Source organism: Pantherophis guttatus, chromosome 15, assembly GCF_059756535.1.
Source record: "Pantherophis guttatus breed Tessera chromosome 15, ASM5975653v1, whole genome shotgun sequence".
Lineage (NCBI taxonomy): Eukaryota > Metazoa > Chordata > Lepidosauria > Squamata > Colubridae > Pantherophis > Pantherophis guttatus.
Window position 1 is genome coordinate 11,103,097 of NC_142077.1, and position 27,076 is coordinate 11,130,172.

The following is a 27,076-nucleotide window of genomic DNA, read 5'->3' on the forward strand; positions in this document are numbered from 1 at the left end:
GTAGACCAGGTGCCTCGATAGAAAATCACTTTATATATGTGTGTGTGTGTGTGTGTGTAGGTCTTTGGTTAGTCGGGTTTTCTCCCGCGTAAAATTGGAGGTGTCTTGGCAACGTTTCGACGAAGTCTCATTCGTCATCTTCAGGCTGGTGTTTTTGGCTTCGTGCTTCTAGAAGCAATGTTGCTCCTAGAAGCATGAAGAAGCTCCTACTTGCTCACATTGCTCCTAGAAGCACGAAGCCGAAAACACCAGCCTGAAGATGACGAATGAGACTTCGTCGAAACGTTGCCAAGACACCTCCAATTTTACGCGGGAGAAAACCCGACTAACCAAAGACCTACATACAAACACCTACGAAAACCTCAGAAAAGAAATATAATTTTTTTTTTTAAGAGGGACTGACGGGCTACACAACCCCTCTTGAAATCTTCCCCCTTCCTTGTCAATGTCAGGGAATTATTAGAAATAAGCACCACAGATAACTCTTAAGATACTCATTCCTCGCCCCCCCCTTTGTATTCCTAAACTTTCTGTGGAATTGGAGAGCAATTTGCTCTCATCCTTAAAGCAATTCAAGAGATCCTTGCCTGCGGAATGGGTGTGTGTGTGTGTGTTTGTGTGCGTTTGCAGGTGCCTTTTTCAAAGACGGCCTAGCAAAAAGCAAAAGGAAGACAAAGACTGGTCAAGAAAAACACTCCAGAATCAGTTGCTGTTTTGAGCAAATAAAATGACTCTCGCCTGCAATCTCGGGTCTTTCTATCTAAGACGAGCCTTCCCTAGAGAGGGGGAAAAGCCCCATTTTTGTGTGTGTGTGTCTCTGCACATTTGCGGCGGCCCCTGAGTGTCCTAGCTTTGTCTCTACATCAGGGGGTCTCTCACCTTGGCAACTTTCAGACTTGTGGACTTCAATTCCCAGAATTCCTCGGCCAGCTTTGCTGGCTGAGGAATTCTGGGAGTTGAAGTCCACAAGCAAAGCTGGCCGAGGAATTCTGGGAGTTGAAGTCCACAAGTCTGAAAGTTGCCAAGGTGGGAGACCCCTGCTCTACATCCCTCCCCGACCCCAAAGACCCCCCCCTCCCCACCGCTTCTTAATTCCATTGGCTTTCGTTACCGATTTTGTTCTTCGTTGGGAAAAAAATATACTTGAAAAAAAACAAAAAAACGTGCATTAAGGATTTTTTTAACGTCGATGGGAAGTGATAAGGAGGCACCTTGGCTTTGAATGTTCTTGCTTAACTCGGGTTGAAAAAGTGGTGACGGCGGGGATTTCTCTCTCCCCCCCTCCTCCCGAAACCCCTAAATTTGAGCGTTGCTCTCGTTTCTTAACTTATTGTTGGTGGTGGGTTTGAGAGGCGTCCCGTTTTGTTCCAGCGTTTCAGGCCGAAGGGGAGCCAAACGTAGAATGTATCTGTAGCTTTAATCATTTTGACTTTTCATCTTTTAACACTGATCAACAGGAGTTCTCAGTCTTTTCCCTTGGAAGGCAGCGTACAAAATACGACACCTTTCACGATTTTTATTGGGGTTGATTTAGTCTTTCACCAGGTTTGTTGCAGTGACCTGATTTTTTTTTTTTGTTTGTTTGTTTGTTTTAAATTCTAGAGAGACTTAACAGATTTTTTTTTTTTTTTTTTTTGGTGATTTGAAAACAATTGTGATTATTTTAAGATACCAAAGGTGGTGGGTTTTGGGGTTTTTTCGTTTTGTTTTGTTTTGTAAGAAATAAAAATCTTTCAAATCTCTACTTGTCTCTCGCTGGCTTTTTTGTTCTTTCTTTAAGTCCCGCTTTTGCTCTGGAACCGATTTTTTCAGTAAAACGAGAAAGGATCTTGAACTGCATTCTCGGGAGGGAGCAGAAAGCCTGTTTAATATCTCCTAATTCCCTTCACCTTTTTATCCCGAGCTTCGACCCAATGTTGAGGAATTCACAGAGCAACCCTTGAGTAGCAAGGGTGTGCACATGAAAAGCGATTGAGAGTAGTTAGGAAAATAACAGAGCCAACACACAGATACACTGAGTTGTGTTTTACTTTCAGGAAATAGTAATAAGGCCCAGTCCAATAAACAGTCCAGGTCATTCATATATAAAGCAGTAGATGGTTAAACAATAGTCCAGGGGTAATCCAATAACAAAGTCTTCTTACCAGTTGTTGTTGTCATACACGATAAACAGTTCTTCTGTATTTGCAAACAGTAGCGAACAGAGATATCGGAGAGCAAAACCAGCAAAGATATCAGCAAAAAGAAGCAAAGAGAAATAAACCAAGTTTCTAGCTCCCTTTTAAGGACATTGGCTACAGAGCTAACCAATCAGGACACAGTATGATGCAATACAGCAATATAGTAGTCTTAAAGCTATACCTATGGTTTATATATTGCCAATCCAACAAGTTAGGTAAAATCATTTCCTAACAAATGCTATCGGCGGGAAAGGATGTATGGCGAAAAAGGGAAAAGAGGGAGAGAAATTCACACAGTGAAATCTTTTACCTGTAAAAAAAAAAAAACCAGGTCCCTGGGGACTTCAGGTGCTCTGTCCTTGCAGATAAATCTTCCTAGAGAAAAGATGTAATATTTTTGGAACAAGATTGTTCTCTTGTGAAAAAAATAAAAAAAGCGGTCCAGCTAACCTCCCCTTTCACTATCTCAAGACAGACTTACCCGCTTACCCTTTTTAACGGACAGGGAGTCCTCAATTTGCGACCACAATTGAACCCAAAACTCAGCCCAAAAAACAAAACAAAACAAAACAAAACAAAAAAACATTGCTAAGGGAAACATTTGTTAAGTGGGTTTTAACCAGGGGTGAAATCCAAGAGGTTCTGACAGATTCTGACGAACTGGTAGCGGAGGTTTTGAGCAGTTCAGAGAATCGGCAAATACCACCTCTGGCTGGCCCCAGAGTGGAGTGGGAATGGAGATTTCGCAGTATCCTTCCCCCAGGAGTGGGGAGAGAATGGGGATTTTGCAGTATCCTTCCCCTGGAATGGGGAGAGAATGGAGATTTTGCAGTATCCTTCCCCCAGGAGTGGGGAGGGAATGGGGATTTTGCAGTATCATTCCCCTGGAGTGGGGTGGGAATGGAGATTTTGCAGTATCCTTCCCCCAGAAGTGGGGAGGGAATGGGGATTTTGCAGTATCCTTCCACTGGAGTGGGGTGGGAATGGAGATTTTGCAGTATCCTTCCCCCAGAAGTGGGGAGGGAATGGGAATTTTGCAGTATCCTTCCCCTGGAGTGGAGTGGGAATGGAGATTTCGCAGTATCCTTCCCCCAGAAGTGGGGAGGGAATGGGGATTTTGCAGTATCATTCCCCTGGAGTGGGGTGGGAATGGAGATTTTGCAGTATCCTTCCCTTGCCATGCCTACCAAGCCATGCCCACAGAACCAGCAGTAAAAAAAATTGGATTTCACCACTGGTTTTAACCCCATTTTTACAACATTTCTTGCCACGATTGTTAAGTGAATCGGTTGCAAGTTATTAAATTAGTGAGACGGTTGCTAAGTGAATCCGGATTTCCCCCGTTGACTTCGCTTGTCAGGAGATTGCGTGACCCCCGGAGGACCTTGCAACCGTTGCAAATACGAGTCAGTTGCCAAGCATCTGAATTTTGTTAGGGGATTAACCATAACAGAGTGGGAAGGGACCTTCTAGGTCATTTAGTCCAACCCCACCTATCCAAACAGGAGACCCTACACCATTTCACAACGTTGGTGTGAAAAATGATCGTAAGTCACTTTTTCAGTGCCGTCGTATCTTTGAACACTCACTAAACAGTTATAGGGCTACCTAGATTCGAACACTGGGCCCTATCTAACAAAATAGGGAGCCTGGATAGCTCAACAGACAGAGCTCTGTAATTTAACACCAGCTGCCTGCAATTAAAGTAAGATCGAATCTCACCAGGCTCAAGATTGACTCAGCCTTCCATCCTTTCTAAGGTAGGTAAATTGAGGACCCGGTTTGTGGGGACAATAAGCTGACTTTGTATAAATATACAAAGTATGAAGGCTATTGCTTAACGCATTGTAAGCCGCCCTGAGTCTCCAGAGAAGGGCGGCATATAAATCAATTTTTTTAAAAAAATTAAAAAAAATTAAATTCAACGTAGAGAAAAGTAAAGTCTTACACTTGGGTAAGAAAAAGCCAAAATTACACATATAGACTGGGTGAAACCAGGCTTAATAGCAGTAACTGTGAGAGGGATCTTGGAGTCTTAGTGGACAACCAGCTAAATATGAGCCATCAGCAAAAAAAAGCCAATGCAATCCTAAATTGCATTAACAGAGGGATACAATCAAGATCAAAGGAGATACTAATACCACCCTATAAAGCCTTACTAAGACCACACCTAGAATCCTGCATCCAGTTTTGGTCCCCACACTATAAAAAAGATGTTGAGAGTCTAGAAAAAGTGCAGAGAAGAGCAACCAAGAGGATTAGGGGACTGGAGGCTCAAACATACAATGAACGGTTGCAGGAACTGGGCACGGCTGGTCTAGTGAAGAGAAGGACGGGGGGAGACATGAGAGCATCTTCCAATATTTGAGGGGCTGCCCCAGAGAGGAGGAAGGGGTCAATATTTTCTAAGGCACCTGAAGCCAGACAAGGAACAATGGATGGAAACTGATCAAGGAGAATTTCAACCTAGAAATAAGGAGAAATTTTCTGACAGTGAGGGCAATCAACCCATGGAACAGAAGTTGCCTTCAGAAGTTGTGGGAGCTTCATCCTTGGAAGCTTTCAAGAAAAGATTAGAAACTGAGAGATTCAACCTTTATTAAAGAGATTCAATAATTAGCAATTTGATGATGTTTGTGTATCTATATTTTTCTTGACTGTACACCGCCTTGAGTCCTAGGGGAGAAAGGCGGTATAGAAATATAATAAATAAATAAATAAACCTAAAAATAAGGAGAAATTTTCTGACAGCGAGAAACAATCAACCCATGGAACAGAAGTTGCCTTCAGAAATGGTGGGAGCTTCATCACCGGAAGCTTTCAAGAAGAGACCGGACTGTCATCTGTCAGAAACGGTGTAGGATCTCTTGCTTGGATGGGGTGGGGAGGTTGGACTAGATGACCTCTAAGATCCCTTCCAACTCTTGTTAATCTGTATCTATATTTCCTTCCCACTTCCAATGCCCTGTAGTGGGAGAGCATCCATGTTTCTTCGCTAGGTAATTCCAAAAAGAGAGAGAGAGAGAGAGAGAGAGAGAGAGAGAGAGAGAGAGAGAGAGAGAGAGCGCTAGAACAGCTCCCCGAATAGGCAGAGAACAGAGATATGCCAATTTTTACCGTGCTGCTCTCTTCCCAGCGGAAGCTCGGATCAAAGGGCCCCAAACCCATCGCCTTGCCCCAAAATCTGGGCCGCTGGAGACCCCTAGACCATGTCAGGGACAGAAAGCCTGCGTTACCTTACTCCCTCGTCTTCCTGCAAGGCGAAACTAGGCCCGGGCAAAAAGGAAAGCAAAAACAGGAGTCCAAATTCGCTTCGCTCCCGGAACAGGTTCTCTTCTTGCAGGTGAGTGTTTTGTTTTATTTTTAAGATGGAGAAGCTGGCAACCAAGAAGAAAGCTCGTCCGACGCTTTCAGAATCCTAAAGCAAAGTTTATTTTCTTATATAAGATTTCCACCCATTTGAGTAGCCTCCAACGAAGCATTTTTAATCATAATAAATAAATAAATAAATCACGATTTGGGGGACGGGCTGGAATTTTTCTCTACTTGAAGGTCGAGAAAGCATCTTCGGTTTAAATGGCTTTTATGTTGCTGTCTGCTTAAGAGGCGGAGGGCTTCCCTCTTCGGATGGGGGTCCTTAATTGGGACCAAGATTCAAACAAACAAGCCTAATGGAAGAAGTCATTTTGTCCATCAACTGGAAGAAGAAGGGGAAAAAAAAGGCAGCAAAAATTAACGATGGATTCTGACGAAGCAGATGGGACTTTAAGAAGGGATGCATATATAAAAATATCGCAACTAGCCTTTTTTTTTTTTTTAAATTACAATATTTTTTAAAAAAATAATTTTTATTAAACAGTTTTTTTAAAAAATGAAAAAAAAGAAATTTTTATAATTTTCTTCTTTGCAACATTTTCACATCGGTAATCATTTCTTATATCTCCATTTTTCTCCCTTAACTTCAATTTACTGTTTATACATAGGATTCTAATATTGATTTATATATACAAAAACAACCATTTACTCAATTTCAATCGTGCATTCTGTGTCACTTCCACTTCCATTTGTTTGTTGCTACATTTCAACTCCTGTATCTTCCTCATTTAATCTTTCCTTGCCCTTTATACCTCTCCTCTAACCATTCATAATAATTTTTTTTTAAGCAGTTGGTAAGAACTGCATTTTGGGATGGTCTGAAACCCAAACGATATAAAAAGAACTGTCTACATTTTTTTAAAAAAAGTTTGGAGGTTTTGCAGCCATTAAATTCACCATTCAATGCATTATTTTCCCCCCTAGCTCCTCTGCTACTTTCCCTAATCCATCCATCTTTATTTTCACCACCTTTCAGGAACCTGGCTTCTAGCTTTCTTTCAAGCTACCAAATTCAAGCTGTTTTCTAACCTCCATCGTGGGGCAAGTGCCAAACTGAAGTGCTGCTAATTCAGAATTATCTATCTATCTATCTATCTATCTATCTATCTATCTATCTATCTATCTATCTACCTATCTATCGATGATAAATAGATAAATATATATATAGAGAGATGATAGATAGATGATAGATAGATAGATAGATAGATAGATAGATAGATAGATAGATGATGGATGGATGGATAGAGAGAGAGAGAGAGATGATATAGATGGATGGATGGATAGAGAGATGATAGATAAATAGATAGATAGATAGATAGATAGATAGATAGATAGATAGATAGATAGATGATGGATGGATGGATAGAGAGAGAGAGAGAGATGATATAGATGGATGGATGGATAGAGAGATGATAGATAAATAGATAGATAGATAGATAGATAGATAGATAGATAGATAGATAGATAGATAGATGATGGATGGATGGATAGAGAGAGAGAGAGAGATGATATAGATGGATGGATGGATAGAGAGATGATAGATAAATAGATAGATAGATAGATAGATAGATAGATAGATAGATAGATAATGGATGGATAGAGAGAGAGATGATAGATAGATAGATAGATAGATAGATAGATAGATAGATAGATAGAGGATGGATAGAGAGAGATGATAGATAATAGATAGATGGATGGATGGGTGGATGGATAGAGAGAGAGAGATGATAGATAGATATAGATAGATGGATGGATGGGTGGATGAATGGATGGATAGAGAGATGATAGAGAGAGAGAGAGAGAGAGATGGATGGATGGATATATATAAGTATAGAGAGAGATGATAGATAAATAGAGATAGATAGATGGATGGATGGATGGATGGATGGATGGATAGAGAGATGATAGATAGATAGAGATGGATGGATGGATGGATAGAGAGACAGACAGACAGACAGACAGACAGACAGACAGACAGAGATAGAGATAGAGATAGAGATAGAGATAGAGAATAGCTATTTCCTGGCTCTTCTTTCCATAGTTTACAAAATAAAATAACGCCAATTTCATATGATTTAAAGCTATCTATAATTCTCCAGAGGAAGGGAAGGTGCCCTCATGAGCCATATGTAAATCAGAATATGCTTATGAGTCTAAGACTAATTTTTGAGCATTGTAGGAAAAAATAGAGAAAAGAACTACGAGAAAAGAATGAGTATGACCCTAGGCGTGTATTTTTTTTCCTTTAAATGCCCACAATTGGAGAATTTCCTGCGTATAACTCATATGAGTGCGTGGTATATATTAGTACGTCAAGCGTTAACCCACCTTCGCATGGAGCATCAAACACGGCTGAAAGAAACAGATCAATTCACTTTTGCTACCCTCGTTCTGCAGCCCTGTCAAAATATTAGGAGGAGAATCCAGGCTAACCACAGGAGGAAGAAGATGGGAAGCTTACTTACTGGTACTTAATGGGTTTCCTTCGCCTTCCTTCCAGATGTTCTTCCCCTCCGTCGGACTGCCACGCCAGCAAGACGGTGAGACGGGTCTTGGCTCTCTGCTCCATCTCCTTATTCGCCTTGCTGGGACACACCGCTCTGGATCTAAGCCAACTTCTGGAGTCCTGGAGGCACGTTGAGAATCTCTCTTCGTGCCGGAGTTTCCTGGCGCTCTCAGTGTTCAACCTCCTTGTTGTCCAAGAAGCGCATTGGCAAGGAGGAGGAAGAGGAGGAGGAGGAGGAGGAAGAGACATGACGGTGGAGAATATCTCTTGGCCAGGAGACACGCTGGAAAGCTTGGTTGCTCTCTGCAAAGAATCCTGGTGCAAGGACAACGATCGTTTCAGCTGTCCAACTTACGTCGCCTCGATCAGGGAGAGGATAAATGGTACCGAGGCAGCTGGGATGGCTTTCCTGCAGCTCAAAAGGATTGCAGGAATCTTGGAGATCCTTCAGACGCTTGAGGAGGGAGATGACCCAAAGATGAGGTCAAATCCAGACTGGTTAGATGTGGTCTTTCTCAGACTTCTCCTGAGAACCAAACGGGCCGTGTTGCGAGCTCCAGAAATGTCCCGCTACCCTGAAGAAGTCCAAGCTTTGTGGCACCGGCTGTCTGCTCTTCTTACTTCTTCTGTTTTTACCTCAGAAAACACCCAAGAATGTTGGGCTGAGCATCCTAACTTCTCCATCCTGGCCACCCATCACGAAGGACTCCACACGGTCGCTCCTTCTTCGGGATTTCGGTTGTTGCCCCCTCCTTGGATGGACGAACTTGACGTCCTCCAGAGATGTTTGCTTCAGAAAAGGCGGGAGCAGCTTCAGAAGAAGTCTAAAGATATCGTCTCCCTGGTTAGCCTCAAAATCAGCCTCTTGGTGATCGCCGGGCTTATTTACCCGGCCGTCCTTTTTTCCTTCAAAGAGATGACCGAATGGATCCAGAATTACGCCAGGACCCTCAAGGAACGAACTGAGGATCTGAAAGAGGAGAGGCACCTGGTTGAAGACCTCCTGCATCAAATGTTGCCCAAATCCGTGGTCAAACAACTACGGAAACACAAGCATGTAGAGGCAGAAAATTATGACCAGGTAAGATAACAGTTGTCTGAAGAGATCAGACGACTTTAAGGTCCCCGATTGATCGCTGCACAATTCTGAGGTACAAAAAAGCACGATTGGTGAGGCCCAACTAAAACCCCACAAATATTTCCCTGATGTGGGTCTGGGGGTTATACCTCAACCCCGCTTGCCCCCTCCATCCCCAATTCTGCCTAGGAAAGCATACAAAATAATGATGCTCTTCATATCCGATTGGCCCGTAATCAAAGAACATTCAAATTGTGACATAATTATTGACTCTTTGTTGCTCACTTTGATTTTTTTTTTGCATTTGGTTGTCGGTCCTCAGACATCGAGAGGGACATTCCCCCCCTTAATTAATCCCCCCCCCAGTCTAATAAGTCTGCATTTCCTTGGGTGCTCTTTCATCATTACCCTAATTGGCCAATTATGGTATGTACAGCCAGAGGAGGTATATGGTATCCTCCGGTCAGGATCGAACTCTTGGCTGTGGGAAGAGTTAGCCTGCAAGACTGGATTCTAACTATTGGGAAGGGAGGGAGGGAGGGAGGGAGGGAGGGAGGAAGGAAGGAAGGAAGGAAGGAAGGAAGGAAGGAAGGAAGGAAGGAAGGAAGGAAGGTGGGTGAATGAGAGGGAGGAAGGAAGGAAGGAAGATGGGTGGGTGGGTGAATGAGAGGGAGGGAGGGAGGAAGGAACGAAGATGGGTGGGTGGGTGGGTGAATGAGAGGGAGGGAGGGAGGGAGGGAGGGAGGAAGGAAGGAAGGAAGGAAGGAAGGAAGGAAGGTGGGTGAATGAGAGGAAGCAAGGAAGGAAGGAAGGTGGGTGAATGAAGGAAGGTGGGTGAATGAGAGGGAGGGAGGAAGGAAGGAAGGTGGGTGAATGAGAGGGAGGGAGGGAGGAAGGAAGGAAGGAAGGAAGGTGGGTGAATGAGAGGAAGGAAGGAAGGAAGGAAGGAAGGAAGGTGGGTGAATGAGAGGAAGGAAGGAAGGAAGGAAGGTGGGTGAATGAGAGGAAGGAAGGAAGGAAGGAAGGAAGGAAGGAAGGTGGGTGAATGAGAGGGAGGAAGTAAGTAAGAAAGATGGGTGGGTGGGTGAATGAGAGGGAGGGAGGGAGGGAGGAAGGAAGGGAGGAAGGAAGGTGGGTGAATGAGAGGAAGGAAGGAAGGTGGGTGAATGAGAGGAAGGAAGGAAGGAAGGAAGGAAGGAAGGAAGGAAGGAAGGAAGGTGGGTGAATGAGAGGGAGGAAGTAAGTAAGAAAGATGGGTGGGTGGGTGAATGAGAGGGAGGGAGGGAGGGAGGAAGGAAGGAAGGAAGGAAGGTGGGTGAATGAGAGGAAGGAAGGAAGGTGGGTGAATGAGAGGAAGGAAGGAAGGAAGGAAGGAAGGAAGGAAGGAAGGAAGGAAGGAAGGAAGGAAGGAAGGAAGGAAGGAAGGTGGGTGAATGAGAGGGAGGAAGGAAGGAAGGAAGATGGGTGGGTGGGTGAATGAGAGGGAGGGAGGGAGGAAGGAACGAAGATGGGTGGGTGGGTGGGTGAATGAGAGGGAGGGAGGGAGGGAGGGAGGAAGGAAGGAAGGAAGGAAGGAAGGAAGGAAGGAAGGTGGGTGAATGAGAGGAAGCAAGGAAGGAAGGAAGGTGGGTGAATGAAGGAAGGTGGGTGAATGAGAGGGAGGGAGGAAGGAAGGAAGGTGGGTGAATGAGAGGGAGGGAGGGAGGAAGGAAGGAAGGAAGGAAGGTGGGTGAATGAGAGGAAGGAAGGAAGGAAGGAAGGTGGGTGAATGAGAGGAAGGAAGGAAGGAAGGAAGGTGGGTGAATGAAGGAAGGTGGGTGAATGAGAGGGAGGGAGGAAGGAAGGAAGGTGGGTGAATGAGAGGGAGGGAGGGAGGAAGGAAGGAAGGAAGGAAGGTGGGTGAATGAGAGGAAGGAAGGAAGGAAGGAAGGAAGGAAGGTGGGTGAATGAGAGGAAGGAAGGAAGGAAGGAAGGTGGGTGAATGAGAGGAAGGAAGGAAGGAAGGAAGGAAGGAAGGAAGGAAGGAAGGAAGGTGGGTGAATGAGAGGGAGGAAGTAAGTAAGAAAGATGGGTGGGTGGGTGAATGAGAGGGAGGGAGGGAGGGAGGAAGGAAGGAAGGAAGGAAGGTGGGTGAATGAGAGGAAGGAAGGAAGGTGGGTGAATGAGAGGAAGGAAGGAAGGAAGGAAGGAAGGAAGGAAGGAAGGAAGGAAGGTGGGTGAATGAGAGGGAGGAAGTAAGTAAGAAAGATGGGTGGGTGGGTGAATGAGAGGGAGGGAGGGAGGGAGGAAGGAAGGAAGGAAGGAAGGTGGGTGAATGAGAGGAAGGAAGGAAGGTGGGTGAATGAGAGGAAGGAAGGAAGGAAGGAAGGAAGGAAGGAAGGAAGGTGGGTGAATGAGAGGGAGGAAGTAAGTAAGAAAGATGGGTGGGTGGGTGAATGAGAGGGAGGGAGGGAGGGAGGAAGGAAGGAAGGAAGGAAGGTGGGTGAATGAGAGGAAGGAAGGAAGGTGGGTGAATGAGAGGAAGGAAGGAAGGAAGGAAGGAAGGAAGGAAGGTGGGTGAATGAGAGGGAGGAAGTAAGTAAGAAAGATGGGTGGGTGGGTGAATGAGAGGGAGGGAGGGAGGGAGGGAGGAAGGAAGGAAGGAAGGAAGGTGGGTGAATGAGAGGAAGGAAGGAAGGTGGGTGAATGAGAGGAAGGAAGGAAGGAAGGAAGGAAGGAAGGAAGGAAGGAAGGAAGGAAGGAAGGAAGGAAGGAAGGTGGGTGAATGAGAGGGAGGAAGTAAGTAAGAAAGATGGGTGGGTGGGTGAATGAGAGGGAGGGAGTGGGGGAGGAAGGAAGGAAGGAAGGAAGCTGTTCCTCTTACACATCGAGAGGGACATTCCCCCCCTTAATTAATCCCCCCCCAGTCTCATAAATCTGCATTTCCTTGAGTGCTCTGTCATCATTACCCTAATTGGCCAATTACGGTATATGTACAGCCGGAGGAGGTATACGGTATCAGAAACCATCTGCAAAATAATGGGGAAATTAAAAAAAGAACATCAAGCTACGGGCAAAATCCGGCTAGGGTCTCGGAGCAGAAGCAGGGGCATGAGAAAAAAATTAAGGTTTCTGTGATATGAGCCAGCCGGGTGCAGCAGCTGCCAAAAAAGCCAACACAGTTCTAGGCTGAATCAACAGAGGGAGAGAATCAAGACCACGTGAAGTGTTAGTACCACTTTATAAGGCCTTGGTAAGGCCACACTTGGAATATTGCATCCAGTTTTGGTCGCCACGATGTAAAAAGGATGTGGGGACTCTAGAAAGTGTGCAGAGAAGAGCAACAAAGAGGATTAGGGGACTGGAGGCTAAAACATAGGAAGAACGGTTGCAGGAACTGGGTATGTCTAGTTTAATGAAAAGAAGGACTAGGGGAGACATGAGAGCATCTTCCAATCTCTCAGGGGCTGCCCCAAAGAAGAGGGAGTCAAGCTATTCTCCAAAGCACCTGAGGGCAGGACAAGAAGCAATGGGTGGAAACTCATCAAGGAGAGAAGCAACCTAGAACTAAGGAGAAATTCCCTAACAGTGAGAACAATTAATCAGTGGAACAGAAATCATGGGTGCTTCATCACTGGAGGTTTTTAAGAAGAGATTGGACAGCCGTATGTCTGAAATGGTTTAGGTTCTCCTGCTTGATCAGGGGGTTGGACTAGAAGACCTCTAAGGTCCCTCCCAGCTCTATTATTCTGTTAAATAGTCACTCCTGTTTGGCGGGGCTAAAAAATAGCAATGGCAATAATAGCCCTTAGACTTATATACCGCTTCAAAGTGCTTCACAGCCCTCTTTAAGCATATTTACAGAGTCAGCCTCTTGCCCCCCAACAATCTGGATCCTCGTTTTACCCACCTCGGAAAGATGGAAGGCTGAGTCAACCTTGAGCCGGTCAGGATCGAACTCCTGACTGTGGGCAGTGTTAGCCTGCAATACTGGATTCTAACTATTGGGAAGGAAGGAAGGAAGGAAGGAAGGAAGGAAGGAAGGAAGGAAGGAAGGAAGGAGGGAGGGAGGGAGGGAGGGAGGGAGGGAAGCAAGCAATACCACTTAGACTTATATACCGCTTCACAGTGCTTTTACAGCCCTCTCTAAGCGGTTTACAGAGTCAGCTTCTTGCCCCCCCAACAATCTGGGTCTTCATATTACCGACCTCGGAAGGATGGAAGGCTGAGTCAACTTTGCGCCAGTCAGGATCGAACTGCTGGCAGTGGGCAGAGTTAGCCTGCGATGCTGCATTCTAACCACTGCATCATCATGGCTTCTGCCTCCTCCTCCTATTCCTCCTCCCAGGTGACCATCTTCTTTTCGGACATTGTGGGTTTCACCACCATCTCTGCTTCGTGCACCCCGCTGCAGGTGGTGGAAATGCTCAACAATCTCTACGTGTGTTTCGACACCAGGATCGACTCGTACGACGTCTACAAGGTCAGCCCAACTTCTTCTGCCTGGGGGACAGCAAGGAAATGGGCACAGGTTTTGCTCCCCGTTGGCAGGGCAGCTCATTCTGGTCCCAAGAACCGTGGTCCCTGTAAAAGAAAAAAACAAAATCATATCAAGATAGTCCTTGTCTTACGACCACAATGGAGCCCCAAATTTCCATTGCTAAGTGAGACAGTTGTTAAGTTAGTTTTGCCCCACTTTACAGCCTCTCTTGGCACAGTCATTAAATGAATCACTGCTGTTGTTAAATTGGTGACACGGTGAATCTGGCTTCCTCATTGACTCTGCTTGTCAGAAGTCACAAAAGGGGATCACGTTACTTCAGGACACTGCAACCGTCATAAGTGTGAGTCAGTTGCCAAGCGTCCAAGTTTTGATCCTGTCACCCTGGGGAGGGTGCAATGAGTGTGAAAAAACAGTCATAAGTCGCTTTTTTCAGTGCCAATACGGACAGTCCACTCACAGAAATGTTGTAAGTCGAGAACCACTTGCAATTAAATCCTTAAAAAGAGGATTTGTGTTACGAAAATCTCCCCTCTGCACTTCCAACTTCCTTAACCGGGAAGAAACTATTCTTCCCAAAACGAAATTTAGAAATCCGTAACTGAAGATGATAACGTAAGAGGCGGGATCAATAAAACTACCGTATTTTTCGGAGTATAAGACGCACCTTTGTTTTTGGGGAGGAAAATAAGGATAGAGCTGATTGGTGGGTAAATCGGCCTCCCGGAATACCCCCAATCAGCTGTTCTCAGAGGTGAATTTTAGCAACAGGTTCCTTGGTTGTGAGCTCTGTGCCTTGCCTTTTTTTTCAGCCTCTGAAACTTCTGAAACTCTGTTTCAGAAAAAACTTTCTTTTTCTGTCTCTGAAAGCCTCCGAAACAGCTTCAGAAAAAAAGGCTTTTTTTTCTAAAGCTCTGTTTGGAGGCTTTTTTTCTCAAGCTTCTTTCAGAGGCTTTTATTCTGAAGGACTACCTGTACTCTGTTCAATCTCCTTTCTTTGGCATTGGTATGTAGATTAACCTCTTCCGATCTGTTGGTTATTGTGTCATTCTCCAGATTTGTTAGTATAGTTTGGTTAGAACCTTTACCGATTCTTCTTTTGTTGCTTGCCATATTATTTTAGATAAAAGCCTTTCAGCGGCTTTTTCTCTGAAGCTTCTTTCAGAGGCTTCTTTCAGCCTCTGAAATCTCCGTTTGCGAGGCCAGGCGGGGCTACATTTGGAGTATAAGACGCACCCAGATTTTCACCCTCTTTTTGGGGGGAAAAAGGTGCATTTTATACTCCGAAAAATACAGTAATTTACATTTGGAAGACCCATCCCCAAGGTTGTCAGAATTGGCCCCATTTTTCTCGGGTCATGGGAAGGTTTATGGGGAATAGGCTGTTCGCCCTTCCTGAATCCGAAGGGACTTCGTCCTGAGGGGTACTGTCAACCATCTGACTGGTTAGACAGCAAAAGAAACTCCTAAGACATTATTTCTTACCAAAGAGGATAACTTTACTGGAAAATCTGTGCTGGTAGAGAAGTAGAAAAGCCAGTTCTAACAATTTCGCGCGCAAACAGCATACATAGGGTAACGTTCCCTTTCTCCCCATGGATCTCCTATTGTCCAATGTCCACCAGTTCATTTGCACTCGCTTTGTTTTGGGAACAGTCTGTCTGTCAAGGTTCAAACAGTGGTGGGTTGCCCCTGGTTCGGACCGGTTTGCAAGAACCGGTAGTAAAACCAGCGGGAGGCTCCGCCCACTGGCCCAGATGTCATAATAACTGATCTGTGCATGCGCAGAAGAGCGTGCGTGCGAGCGAAACAAGCACGCGCGCGTGGGCACGATGCGATCCGGTAGTAAAGATAAGTAGAACCCACCCCTGGGTTCCAAGTAATACGTCCCAGTCAATAAGAACTCCGAGGTAGCCGTATTCCTCAAAGAACATTTTATTGGACCATATCAAATTGGCATTTTCTTGGTGAAAAACCGGCTCTTAGATTCCCACCGGTTTTACACCCAATTAAAAGTAAAATTTTGTCATTTCCCCCCCCCAGAGTCACCCGTCACATAGTCCAATCAACATGTAGCCCAGTTGCTTGGTGATCTCAGTCTCCACCTTTCAAAAACCTGCACCAATGTCCTTGATTCTCAGGGGAAAGAATTTTGTTTCAGCTACCACACCCTAGCTTTCTCTATGCCCCTTCCCCTCCCTGGCCCCTTCGCTCCAGGCTGTGTCAGCTGTGAGCAGGGGAACTTCTCTAGAGAAAAACTACAAAAGAAAATAGCCACAGTTTGGCCAACTTCAGGCTTGACACTGTCTGCCTCGGACAACCGGTGACCTTGGGATGTTGGGTCTGTGTTGACCAACTGGCATTCCAAATTTCCCTCCCAAAGGGGGCCCCACTCCCCCTTTCCCGTTACTGTTGCGAGCATAGCGAATCAACCATGACGGGTCCCGATTTTCCTTGGGGCCACAAGGTGGAAACCATTGGGGACGCCTACATGGTGGTAAGCGGTCTGCCCGAGAGGAACGGCACCAGGCACGCTCACGAGATCGCCAAGATGGCCCTGGATCTGGTAGCTGCGGTCCGACAGGTTGCGATTCCCCACCTGCCAACTAGCAAGCTGCAGTTACGGGCCGGGATTCACACAGGTGAGCCAACCGCTGTTTTACACCTTGGGGTGGACTCCATCGGCTGCGTGTGGGTCTCTCAACCTGTCTCTTTTCCACTTTTCCTGCAGGGCCCTGCGTGGCTGGCATTGTCGGGCATAAAATGCCCCGGTACTGTCTCTTTGGTGACACGGTGAACACGGCCTCTCGCATGGAGTCAAGCAGTCTACGTGAGTTTTATTGATTTTCTATTGTTTACATTTTGTTAGTGCTTAATACACATCGTGTCGCCTGGGTTATTTTATTTGCTTAGCAGTACAGATTACGTTCTTATTCTCCACCCCTTTTTTTCCAACCACTGGTAGAATAAGTTCCACGTTTGATAATATTCTGTCTCTTCTTTCTGTTTCATCTACAATGCGAGTCTGTTCATTTCTTCCTAATCTTCCTAATGATCTTGTCGTCTCATGGTATTTCTTCATTTTTCCAATATTGTGCAAATACAATCCTCGCTGCTGTTAATACATGCAATATTAAATATATATATATTGTTTATCAATTTTTTCTGGTGCTATATTCCTAATAGAAAAAGTTCAGGTTTGAAATCTACATGTTTTCCTTACTGTCTTTTCTAGCCACTTATGTATTTTTGCCCCATTTTTTTTTTTTGCTTTTAACACAGGTCCACCACATATGGGTATATGTGCCCGTTTTTTTTTTTTATTCCATTTCCAACATTTGCTAGACATATTTTTAAACATTTTAGCTAACCTAGCAGGTGGTAAGTGCCGTCTAAAAAACATTTTATAAAAGTTTTCTTTATATAAAAGTTTTATATAAGTTTTCTTTTTTTTTCTTTTCGTTGACATTGTTAATTTATAGTTTCTTTCCCATAAGTTTTGCCATTTCTCTAATTCAATATTGAGTAGATTATACCAGTGGTGAAATTTAAAATTTGTTACTATCGGTTCTGTGGGCGTGGCTTGGGGGGGGTAATGTGACTGGATGGGTGTGGCCATTTTATTTATTTTTTTACTTTTAAAACCATTTTTTCTACAACCTCTTCGGGAAGAAGTTGTAAAAAAATGCTTTCAAAAGGCTCTGACGATCCCAGCTGAGTTGCCTGATCTGCAGAGGCTTTTTAAAAAACTCAGCTGGGATCATCAGAGACATTTAAAAGAAAAATAGGGTTTTTTCTTTTAAATGCCTCTGACAATCCAAGCTGAGTTTTTAAAAAACCCTCTGCCGATCAGGCAACTCAGCTTGGATCGTCAGAGGCATTTAAAAAAAAAAGCCTCTGATGATCACGCGGCTCAGCTGGCCATGGGGGGGGGGAGCAGAGATTTTTGCTACCGGTTCTCTGAACCACCCGCCTCCATCGCTACCGGATCGGGCGATCCGGTCCAAACCAGGAGCATTTCACCCCTGGATTATACCTTGAAGGTACCTTCAGTCAAACCTATAAATCTGTCTTATTTAGCGTCAATAGAGCTGGGGTACCTGGAACCAGAGATCTAACTCAGCAGCTGCTAGATTTCTCTTTATAGGTGGTCCTTGACTTACAACAGTTCATTTAGTGACCATTTGAAATGACAACAGCTTTGAACAAAGTGGTCGTTTTTCACACTTACGACCGTTACAGCATCCTCATGCTCGTTTGAACAAAATTCAGATGCTTGGCAATCAATTCATACTTACGATGGCTGCTTTGTCCCAAGGTCACGTGATCTCCTTTTGTGACCTTCTCACAAGCAAAACCAATGGGGAAGGCGGATTCACTTAAAAACCGTCTACTGACATAACTGGTTCACTGGTTCACTTAATGACTGTGGCAAGGAAGGTTGCAACATGGGGCAAAATTCACTTGACAAATGTCTCCATTGGCAACAGAAATGTTGGGGGCAGATTGTGGTCATAAGTCGAGGACTACCTGTATTCAGAATTACGAGGACTAGAAGTTTAACTTATTTTAAAGGAAGAGACAACAACTGATGGACAAAATTCCTGGTGGGTTTTTTTTTTAATGTAAGTCTCAGACTTGGGGTCTAAATTTATAGTGGATTACGGGCAGGGGTGAAATCTACTTACCTTCCCAACCGGTTTGGAAATGCACATGTTGTGTGTGAGCAGACGGTAAAAAACAGGCTACTTCCTGATTAAAACCAGGATGTAATGACGACCGGGTGGGTGGGTGGAGCCTCACGCCGCCATCGCTACTGGTTCTCCGAACCACCGGCTGCCATCGCTACCGATTCGGCCAAACCGGGAGCATTTCACCCCCGATTACGTGCAACTGCTTGCATTCTTCTGTGTTGACGTGGAGGCAGAAAGTGTTGTGGCTCCGTTGCCTGAGCCTGGGCTATCGACAGATGCAGACTCTGAGAGTGAGGAAGAGGAGTTGGCAAGGCCTCCCTCTCCAGGACCCTCCTCTCTGGCAATGCCTCTGGAGGACACCGAAGGCCAAAAGATAGGCTCAGAGCCAAGCACATCCCCACAGCCACAGGTGGACAGCGACGATGAAGATAAGTGCTGGCTGGACCATCGCCAGAGGCGCAGGGAGAAGCGTGCGCAGCAGAGGGGAAGGCGTGCCAGAGATTAGCTGAGTCACTGGACCACACCCCACAGGGTATAAATGTGGGTGTGGTGGCCGGTTCAGTTTGTGACGAGCAAAAACTAGAAATAATCCATACTGGACTTTGCCTGCTTTATCGGACTGCATTTGGATTAATCCTTGTATTGTTGAAAACTCTGCCTGTTTTATCGGAATGCTGGCAGTCTAATCTTTGTTTTGTGTGAGTAAAGTCTGAATTGGCAGCTAGCCACTGGGTTGCTGCCAACTTTATCTTCAAAGAGTTTTGTCGTGTGGCTTATTAACTTCGGGCCGTCTGTGGGGGTACGTGAGTGGAACGGGGACAGAACAGAAAGGCAGATTTTTTCAAAAAAATATTTTTGATGATCCCTCCTCAGCCCAGAAAATACACATCAGCTCAGCCACCTACCAGGCTCTCCTTGAAGATGATGCCTACGAAATTGAGCCCAGAGGGGAAATTGAGGTGAAGGTTTGTATTTTGGTTATTATTATTTGGGGTTCCCTTAAGAAAAAATTATTCTCTCTCACCACAGGCTAACAAGTCTGTCCAGCAGGGAGATGAATAGTTGTCTGCCATATCTATTCATCTCCGCCCCCTGCCTTTTATCCCCAGAGCTAGGGTGGGGCTTCGCTAGCAGCGGTGGCTCTTCCGTCCCAAGGACCGGCCCATAGATTTCCACTGCTCTCCTCTCCTCTCTGCATTCTGCGCATCTGCAGTCAGGCACTGGACCCAGCTGTTCCTCCTCTTCCTCATCAGCCACCTCCAGACCTGGGGGCTGTTGACTCTCCATCTGAGGGCTGACGGATGACCTAGGCTCCGCCTCCATCTCTCTCTCTCTCTCTCTGACGGCTCCATTCCCTCTTCCCCCTCGGAACTCTCAGGTTGCTGACCCTGATTCCCATGCCTCCTCCTCCTCCTCTGATTCGGCTGCTGGAGGGGCCGGCGGCCGATAGGCCACAACATTTCTGTTCTGAGCAGCTCACGGGAAAAAGCACAGCAAGAGGAAACTTCCCTGCCCCAAACAGCTTACAGCTAGTCCTCAGCTTACAACAACAGTTCGTTTACTGACTGTTGAAAGTTCCAACGGCAGTCAAAAAAAGTGACTTAGGACCAGTGGTGAAATTAAATAATTTTCCCTACTGGTTCCCTACCGAGCCAGCCCTCTGCTCTTCTGTTATTTATAGAAAGAACCAACCGCTCAAAGCCAAAAAGGAAATGATTGACCTGTCGCCTCTCCTAAAATTGCTAGGGTCCTGCTTAGTTTAGCGGGATGTGTCACATGTCCCCTAAACTCAATTTAGATTCTCCGCTGGCTGAAACAAAACAGGAGATTTGGTGGCTGCAGGCAGTCCTCGACGTACGACCACGTAAGAATAGAATAGAATAGAATAGAATAGAATAGAATAGAATAGAAGAGAAGAGAAGAGAAGAGAAAATACGAAATGGAACGGAACGGAACGGAACGGAACGGAACGGAACAGAACAGAACAGAACAGAACAGAACAGAACAGAACAGAATAGAATAGAAAATATGGAATGGAATAGAATGGAATGGAATGGAATGGAATGGAATGGAATGGAATGGAATAGAATAGAATAGAATAGAATAGAATAGAATAGAATAGAATAGAATAGAAAATACGGAATGGAATGGAATGGAATAGAGTAAAATAGAAAATACGGAATGGAATGGAATAGAATAGAATTGAAAAGAAAATACGGAATGGAATGGAATGGAATGGAATGGAATGGAATAGAATAGAATAGAATAGAATAGAATAGAATAGAATAGAATAGAATAGAAAATACGGAATAGAATAGAATAGAATAGAATAGAATAGAATAGAATAGAATAGAATAGAATAGAATAGAAAATACGGAATGGAATGGAATGGAATGGAATCGAATGGAATGGAAGAGAATAGAATAGAATAGAATAGAATAGAATAGAATAGAATAGAATAGAATAGAATAGAATAGAATAGAATAGAATGGAATGGAATGGAATGGAATGGAAGAGAAGAGAAGAGAAGAGAAGAGAAGAGAAGAGAAGAGAAGAGAAGAGAAAATACGAAATGGAACGGAACGGAACGGAACGGAACAGAACAGAACAGAACAGAACAGAACAGAACAGAACAGAACAGAAAATATGGAATGGAATGGAATGGAATGGAATGGAATGGAATGGAATGGAATAGAATAGAATAGAAAATACGGAATGGAATGGAATGGAATAGAGTAAAATAGAAAATACGGAATGGAATGGAATGGAATAGAATAGAATTGAAAAGAAAATACGGAATGGAATGGAATGGAATGGAATGGAATGGAATAGAATAGAATAGAATAGAATAGAAAATACGGAATGGAATGGAATAGAATAGAATAGAATAGAATAGAATAGAATAGAATAGAATAGAATAGAATAGAATAGAATAGAATAGAATAGAAAATACGGAATGGAATGGAATGGAATGGAATGGAATAGAATAGAATAGAATAGAATAGAATAGAATAGAATAGAATAGAATAGAATAGAATAGAATAGAATAGAAAATACGGAATGGAATGGAATAGAATAGAATAGAATAGAATAGAATAGAATAGAAAATACGGAATGGAATGGAATGGAATGGAATGGAATGGAATGGAATGGAATAGAATAGAATAGAATAGAATAGAATAGAATAGAATAGAATAGAATAGAATAGAATAGAATAGAATAGAATAGACTTCAACATCTTCAGCTTCTTAGATAAGAAGCGAAACATTTTCAAGAAAAACAACAACACGAGGCCAGTTGCCTTTTGAAAAAAACACCTTTGGGCCTTCCTGCCCAATACCAATACCACTTCCAAATTAATAACAATAACTTACATGCGGCCTAACCAGTGGTGGGATTCAAATAATTTAACAACCGGTTCTCTGTCCTAATGACCTGGGCATTAGGGTAGGTGTGGCTCACTGGTCATGTGACTGTGTGGGCATGGCCAATTCAACATCACTCACGTCTATGGGCGAAGCGCCTTAGCTGTTACAATGTAATAATGGTTAACCAGAGAGGCAGTTTCTGTAAGCAGGGCAATAAAGATTAGGCTAGAAACACCACCAGAATGTTTCCTTCCTGCCTTCCTTACAGGATTAGCCCTGTAAAGTGGAAAAAAACCAAAATAAGATTTCTTTTAACAACCGGTTCTCCCGAATAGGTGCGAACTGGCTGAATCCCACCACAGGGCCTGACTTTCCACCATTTTGGGCAGCTTAAAATGAAACGAAAGTTAATCCTTTTAACATATTGAAAAAGGAAAGCAGGGGAACAGTTTGTAGCCGAAATGGAGTCCTAATCCTTAAAACAACTCCAGCATATAAGAATAAAATATCTCATCTTCGGAAAAAAAAAAAAAAAAAAAACAGAGTAGCATTTTTGTTCGTTCCCTCGAAATCTCCTAACCCGTGGCTTCTCGGTTTTTACATTTTTAAATGCTGCTTCATCCCAGGGTGTTTCAAAACTAAACCCATTTAATTTTCTGCTGTGTGTTTGGCTGAATACCTCTCTCTCTCTCTCTCTCTCTCTCTCTCTCTCTCTCTCTTTCTCTCCTTCCCTTTGGAGGGCAAAGGGAAAATGAAAACTTACTGGTTGCTGGGAAATAAGAACTACAGCGTCCAAAATGACAGCCTCGTTTGCCACTGGAACCCAGGGATGTCTCAAAGAAAGAAGGCAGGACAGAGCTCGGCTTCCGGGCAGGAGGTAGGCCGCTGAAAAAAAAAAAAACTCAGAAAGGAGAGGGATGGGACCTTCGAGGTCATCCAGCCTGACCCCAACGAAGCCAGGACTCTTCTAACCCCACTGTCCCAAATTGCCGGTCCAGGTTTTGCAGAAATCCGTATAAGAGTAACAGAGTTGGAAGGGATCTTGGAGGTCATTTAGTCCAACCCCCTGCTCACGCATGAGACCTATTCTAGGGATTCGAACTGCCGACTGTTCTGTTCTAGTCAGGCTAACTATCACCCCAATGATGCCCTTGAAGTGATGTCCCGGTGCCTGGAGACTGTGCGGATCTGGATGGGGAGAAACAGGCTGAGACTCAAACCCTCCAAGACTGAGTGGCTGTGGTTTCCGGCGTCCCGATATAGCCAGCTGGTGCCATCACTGACTATTGGGGGTGAGATCTTGGCCCCCTCAGAGAGGGCTCACAATTTGGGTGTCCTCCTGGATGCCAGGGGGGCTTTTTATCAGGTTCGCCTGATTCACCAGTTGCGTCCCTTTTTGGACCGGGACTCCTTGCGCACGGTCACTCATGCCCTCGTCACTTCCCGTCTGGACTACTGTAACGCTCTCTACATGGGGCTCCCCTTGAAGAGCACTCGGAGGCTCCAACTGGTCCAGAATGCGGCCGTGCGGGTGATTATGGGAGCGACACGGCGCACCCATGTAACACCTCTCCTGCGTGAGCTGCACTGGCTCCCAGTGGTCTTCCGGGTGCGATTCAAGATGTTGGTTACCATCTTTAAAGCGCTCCATGGCATAGGACCTGGGTATTTGCGGGACCGCCTTCTGCTGCCGATAGCCTCCCACCGACCAGTACGCTCCCACAGAGAGGGACTCCTCAGGGTGCCGTTGGCCAGGCAATGTTGGCTGGCGACCCCCAGGGGGAGGGCCTTCTCTGTGGCAGCTCCTGCCCTCTGGAACGATTTGCCCCCGGAGATAAGAAGGATATCGGATCTCCGGGTCTTTCGCTGTGCCCTGAAAACTCTTCTTTTCCAGCAAGCTGGGCTGGCCTAAACATGAATTTTAATGGTTGTTTTAGTTTTTTGATAATATTGGGGCCAAAGTATTTAATATGTTTTAAATTGTTTTTAAATTTTATGTATATGTGTGTTTTATTGTTGGCTGTGCACTGCCCTGAGTCCCTCGGGAGAAGGACGGTATAAAAATTTAAATAACAAAATTCGTTCGCTCTCACAGAGAGGGCCTCCTCAGGGTGCCGTCAGCCAGACAATGTCGGTTGGCGATCCGCAGGGGGAGAGCCTTCTCTGTGATGGCGCCTACCCTCTGGAACAATCTACCCCCAGAGATACGAGTGATCCCAGACCTCCGGATTTTTCATCGGGCCCTTAAAACCTATTTCTTTCAGTTAGCCAGGCTGGCCTGATTTTATATCGGTTTTTAAAATTGATACTGATTTTAATTCAAATGTTTTAAATTATGGGCCAAACTTTTATTTAATTATTTTAAAAATATTTTAACTTTTGTGTACAAATGTTTTATTTTTGGCTGCTCACCGCCCTGAGTCCGAAAGGGGAAGGGCGGTATAGTAATTTAAATAATAAAATAAATAAATAAATAAACTATCCCCCCCATCCACCCCCCAAGAAATGAGGGGCTTACTCCACCCCATTTTTTCTTCTTCTTTGGCCTGAGAGAAGAGAGAAAGGCGGAAATGGTTTGAAACTCTTAAGGCATAGTTCATTTTTCTCTTCCATCCCAACAGCTCAGCGCCGGTACCCAGAGGAGTCCGGGCAGCCAGAAACTCATCGTCGCTTCTCCAATGCTACATCCTCTAGCCGTCGGCCAAATTATGTCGGCTGGTGACACCCAGGGGGAGAGCCTTCTTTGTGGGAGCCCCTGCCCTTTGGAATGAACTGCCCCCGGACATACGCAAAATCTCTGACCTCCGAGTTTTCCGCTGTGCTCTTAAGACCCTGCTCTTCCGACAGGCAGGGCTAGCTTCATAAATTGAGTTTTAAATTTGGAATTCTTAAATTTTGGGGTTTTTTTAGTTAATTGGCCTTAAATGTAATACTTTTAATAATTTTTAAATTTAAATTGTGATATTCGTATTGTGTTTTTACCTGGCTGTATACCGCCCCGAGTTTTTCGGGAGAGGGGCGGTATAGAAATAAAATTATCCTCATCCTTATCCTCCTGCTATCCAAACTGGGGTGCAGCCGGGGTCACCCGCTAGACGGGAGCAAGGCTCCCCGGGGTCCCTAGAGAGGCTCAAGACCTTCCCGCTTCACCCAGCCGACCCCTCGCGATTCCATTCAGGTTGTGAGAAGCCTTCGCTGCCGGGGTGGGTGAAGGAAGACGAAGTGGGGACGCCTGGGGAATTTTGCCACGACACCCCAAATTTTTAGGCTCTCTCTCTCACCATCAGAAGGCAGCCTGCGCTTAGATGGGACGACCACCAGGGGTCAGCCAAGGCCCAGCTGTCACGGCCTCGCCAGGATTATTTTAAATTTCTGCATTGGATTTGTTTTGAAGGCTGCATCCGAGCTGGGCAGGGAGACGTTTGCAAGCAAAACTTTATTTGGGAATTGGGGATGACGGGCCCGGCGGTTTGGTGACATCTGAAGGGCTCCAGGTTGGGAGGAACCGCGAGGATTGCAAGCCAAAGTTTTTTTTTTTTTTTTTTTGTGCCTCCAAGCACAAAATTACACCGAAAAACTTTCCCTGGTTTCTCCTGCCTTGGGAAAGGGGGCTGGACTAGAAGATCTCCAGGATCCCTTCCAGCCCTAGGATTTTATTTCTATTCTGTTCTGTTCTGTTCTGCTCGAATCTAGGCGAGTCTAATCTGTTGTTCTGTTCTATTCATTGTGTTCTATCCTATTCTATTCTAATTCTGCTTTAATTCTGTACTTATTCTAGTCTATTCTGTTCTACTCTAATCTACTCTATTTTTTATTCTATTCTATTCTATTCTATTCTATTCTATTCTATTCTATTCTATTCTATTCCATTCCATTCCATTCCTAATTCTTGTTCCTAATTCTTAATTCTATTCTATTCCTAATTCTTATTCCTAATTCCCTATTCTATTCTATTCTGTTCTGTTCTATTCTTATTCTATTCTACTTCATATTTTCCTTTCCATTCCATTCCATTCCAAATTCTTATTCCTAATTCTTAATTCTATTCTATTCTATTCCTAATTCATATTCCTAATTCCTTATTCTCTTCTCTTCTCTTCTCTTCTCTTTTCTCTTCTCTTCTATTCCATTCCATTCCTAATTCTTGTTCCTAATTCTTAATTCTATTCTATTCCTAATTCTTATTCCTAATTCCTAATTCCTAATTCTATTCTATTCTATTCTATTCTATTCTATTCTATTCTATTCTATTCTATTCCATTCCGTATTTTCTATTCTATTCTATTCTATTCTATTCTATTCTATTCTATTCTATTCTATTCTATTCTATTCTATTCTATTCCATTCCATTCCATTCCTAATTCTTGTTCCTAATTCTTAATTCTATTCTATTCCTAATTCTTATTCCTAATTCCCTATTCTATTCTATTCTGTTCTGTTCTATTCTTATTCTATTCTACTTCATATTTTCCTTTCCATTCCATTCCATTCCATTCCCTTCCATTCCAAATTCTTGTTCCTAATTCTTAATTCTATTCTATTCCTAATTCTTATTCCTAATTCCTTATTCTATTCTATTCTATTCTATTCTATTCTATTCTATTCCATTCCATTCCATTCCATTCCATTCCATTCCATTCCATTCCTAATTCTTATTCCCAATTCTTAATTCTATTCTAATCCTAATTCCTAATTCCTAATTCCTAGTTCCTAGTTCCTAATTCTATTCTACTCTACTCTACTCTACTCTACTCTACTCTACTCTACTCTACTCTACTCTACTCTACTCTACTCTATTCTAATTTCATTCCACTTCATTTCTATTTCTATTTCTAAAGCTAACTCTGCCATCCCCGCTCCCTTCTTTTGTCTTTCTTTATGGTTTTTAACTGGCTGGGGAATTCCAGGAGTCGCCGTCCACACATCTTAAAAGACGACAAAATTGAATCTCTAGGGAGATTCTCCATCCTCCAAGTCATGGTTGTCCCAAAGGTGCTTTTTTCCCCCCAAGAGGCAACTGGGCTTTCTTTTTTCTTTTCTTTTCTTTGAAGACGTTTCGCCTCTCATCCCAGAAGCTTCTTCAGCTCTGACTGGATGAAGGTGGGGGATGGAAGGATGTATAAATGTACTGTATTTTTGGGACTATAAGACGCAGCTAAATGTACAGGAGGAAAACAAGGAAAAAATAGTCTTTGGCCTCCGCACGTCGCATTTTCACCCTCCAGAAGCACTCTGCAGTGCTCCGTACGGCCCGTTTGCACCTCAGCGCATCACGTTTTTTCCTTCCCAGGCCCCCAGGCCCGTTTTTGGCCTGCAGAGTGCTTCTGGGGCAGGGGTGGGTTCTAAAATTTTTTACTACCGGTTCTGTGGGTGTGGCTTATTTTGTGGGCGTGGC

The 27,076-nt window shown here is 44.3% G+C and overlaps 1 protein-coding gene across 1 annotated transcript; it reads left to right on the forward strand.

The window, feature by feature from the left end:
- The first annotated feature begins 8,237 nt into the window (after positions 1-8,237).
- On the forward strand, positions 8,238-24,567 carry LOC148111886 (uncharacterized). The gene is made up of 7 exons (XM_087879131.1): positions 8,238-9,142; positions 13,467-13,601; positions 16,087-16,261; positions 16,351-16,449; positions 19,187-19,278; positions 22,421-22,558; positions 24,303-24,567. Exons 1-7 carry the CDS (start codon positions 8,309-8,311, stop codon positions 24,450-24,452), a joined length of 1,623 nt encoding a protein of 540 aa, XP_087735257.1. The 5' UTR covers positions 8,238-8,308; the 3' UTR covers positions 24,453-24,567.
- The last annotated feature ends 2,509 nt before the right edge of the window (positions 24,568-27,076 follow it).

What these genes read in the sequence shown, in the direction of transcription:
- LOC148111886 (XM_087879131.1), top strand. Translation starts at nt 8,309, where the DNA reads ATGACGGTGGAGAATATCTCTTGGCCAGGAGACACGCTGGAAAGCTTG. An exon ending in AGGCAGAAAATTATGACCAG is followed by an intron (nt 9,143 to 13,466) that starts GTAAGATAACAG and finishes TCCTCCTCCCAG; the next exon opens with GTGACCATCTTCTTTTCGGA. An exon ending in ACTCGTACGACGTCTACAAG is followed by an intron (nt 13,602 to 16,086) that starts GTCAGCCCAACT and finishes TGGGGCCACAAG; the next exon opens with GTGGAAACCATTGGGGACGC.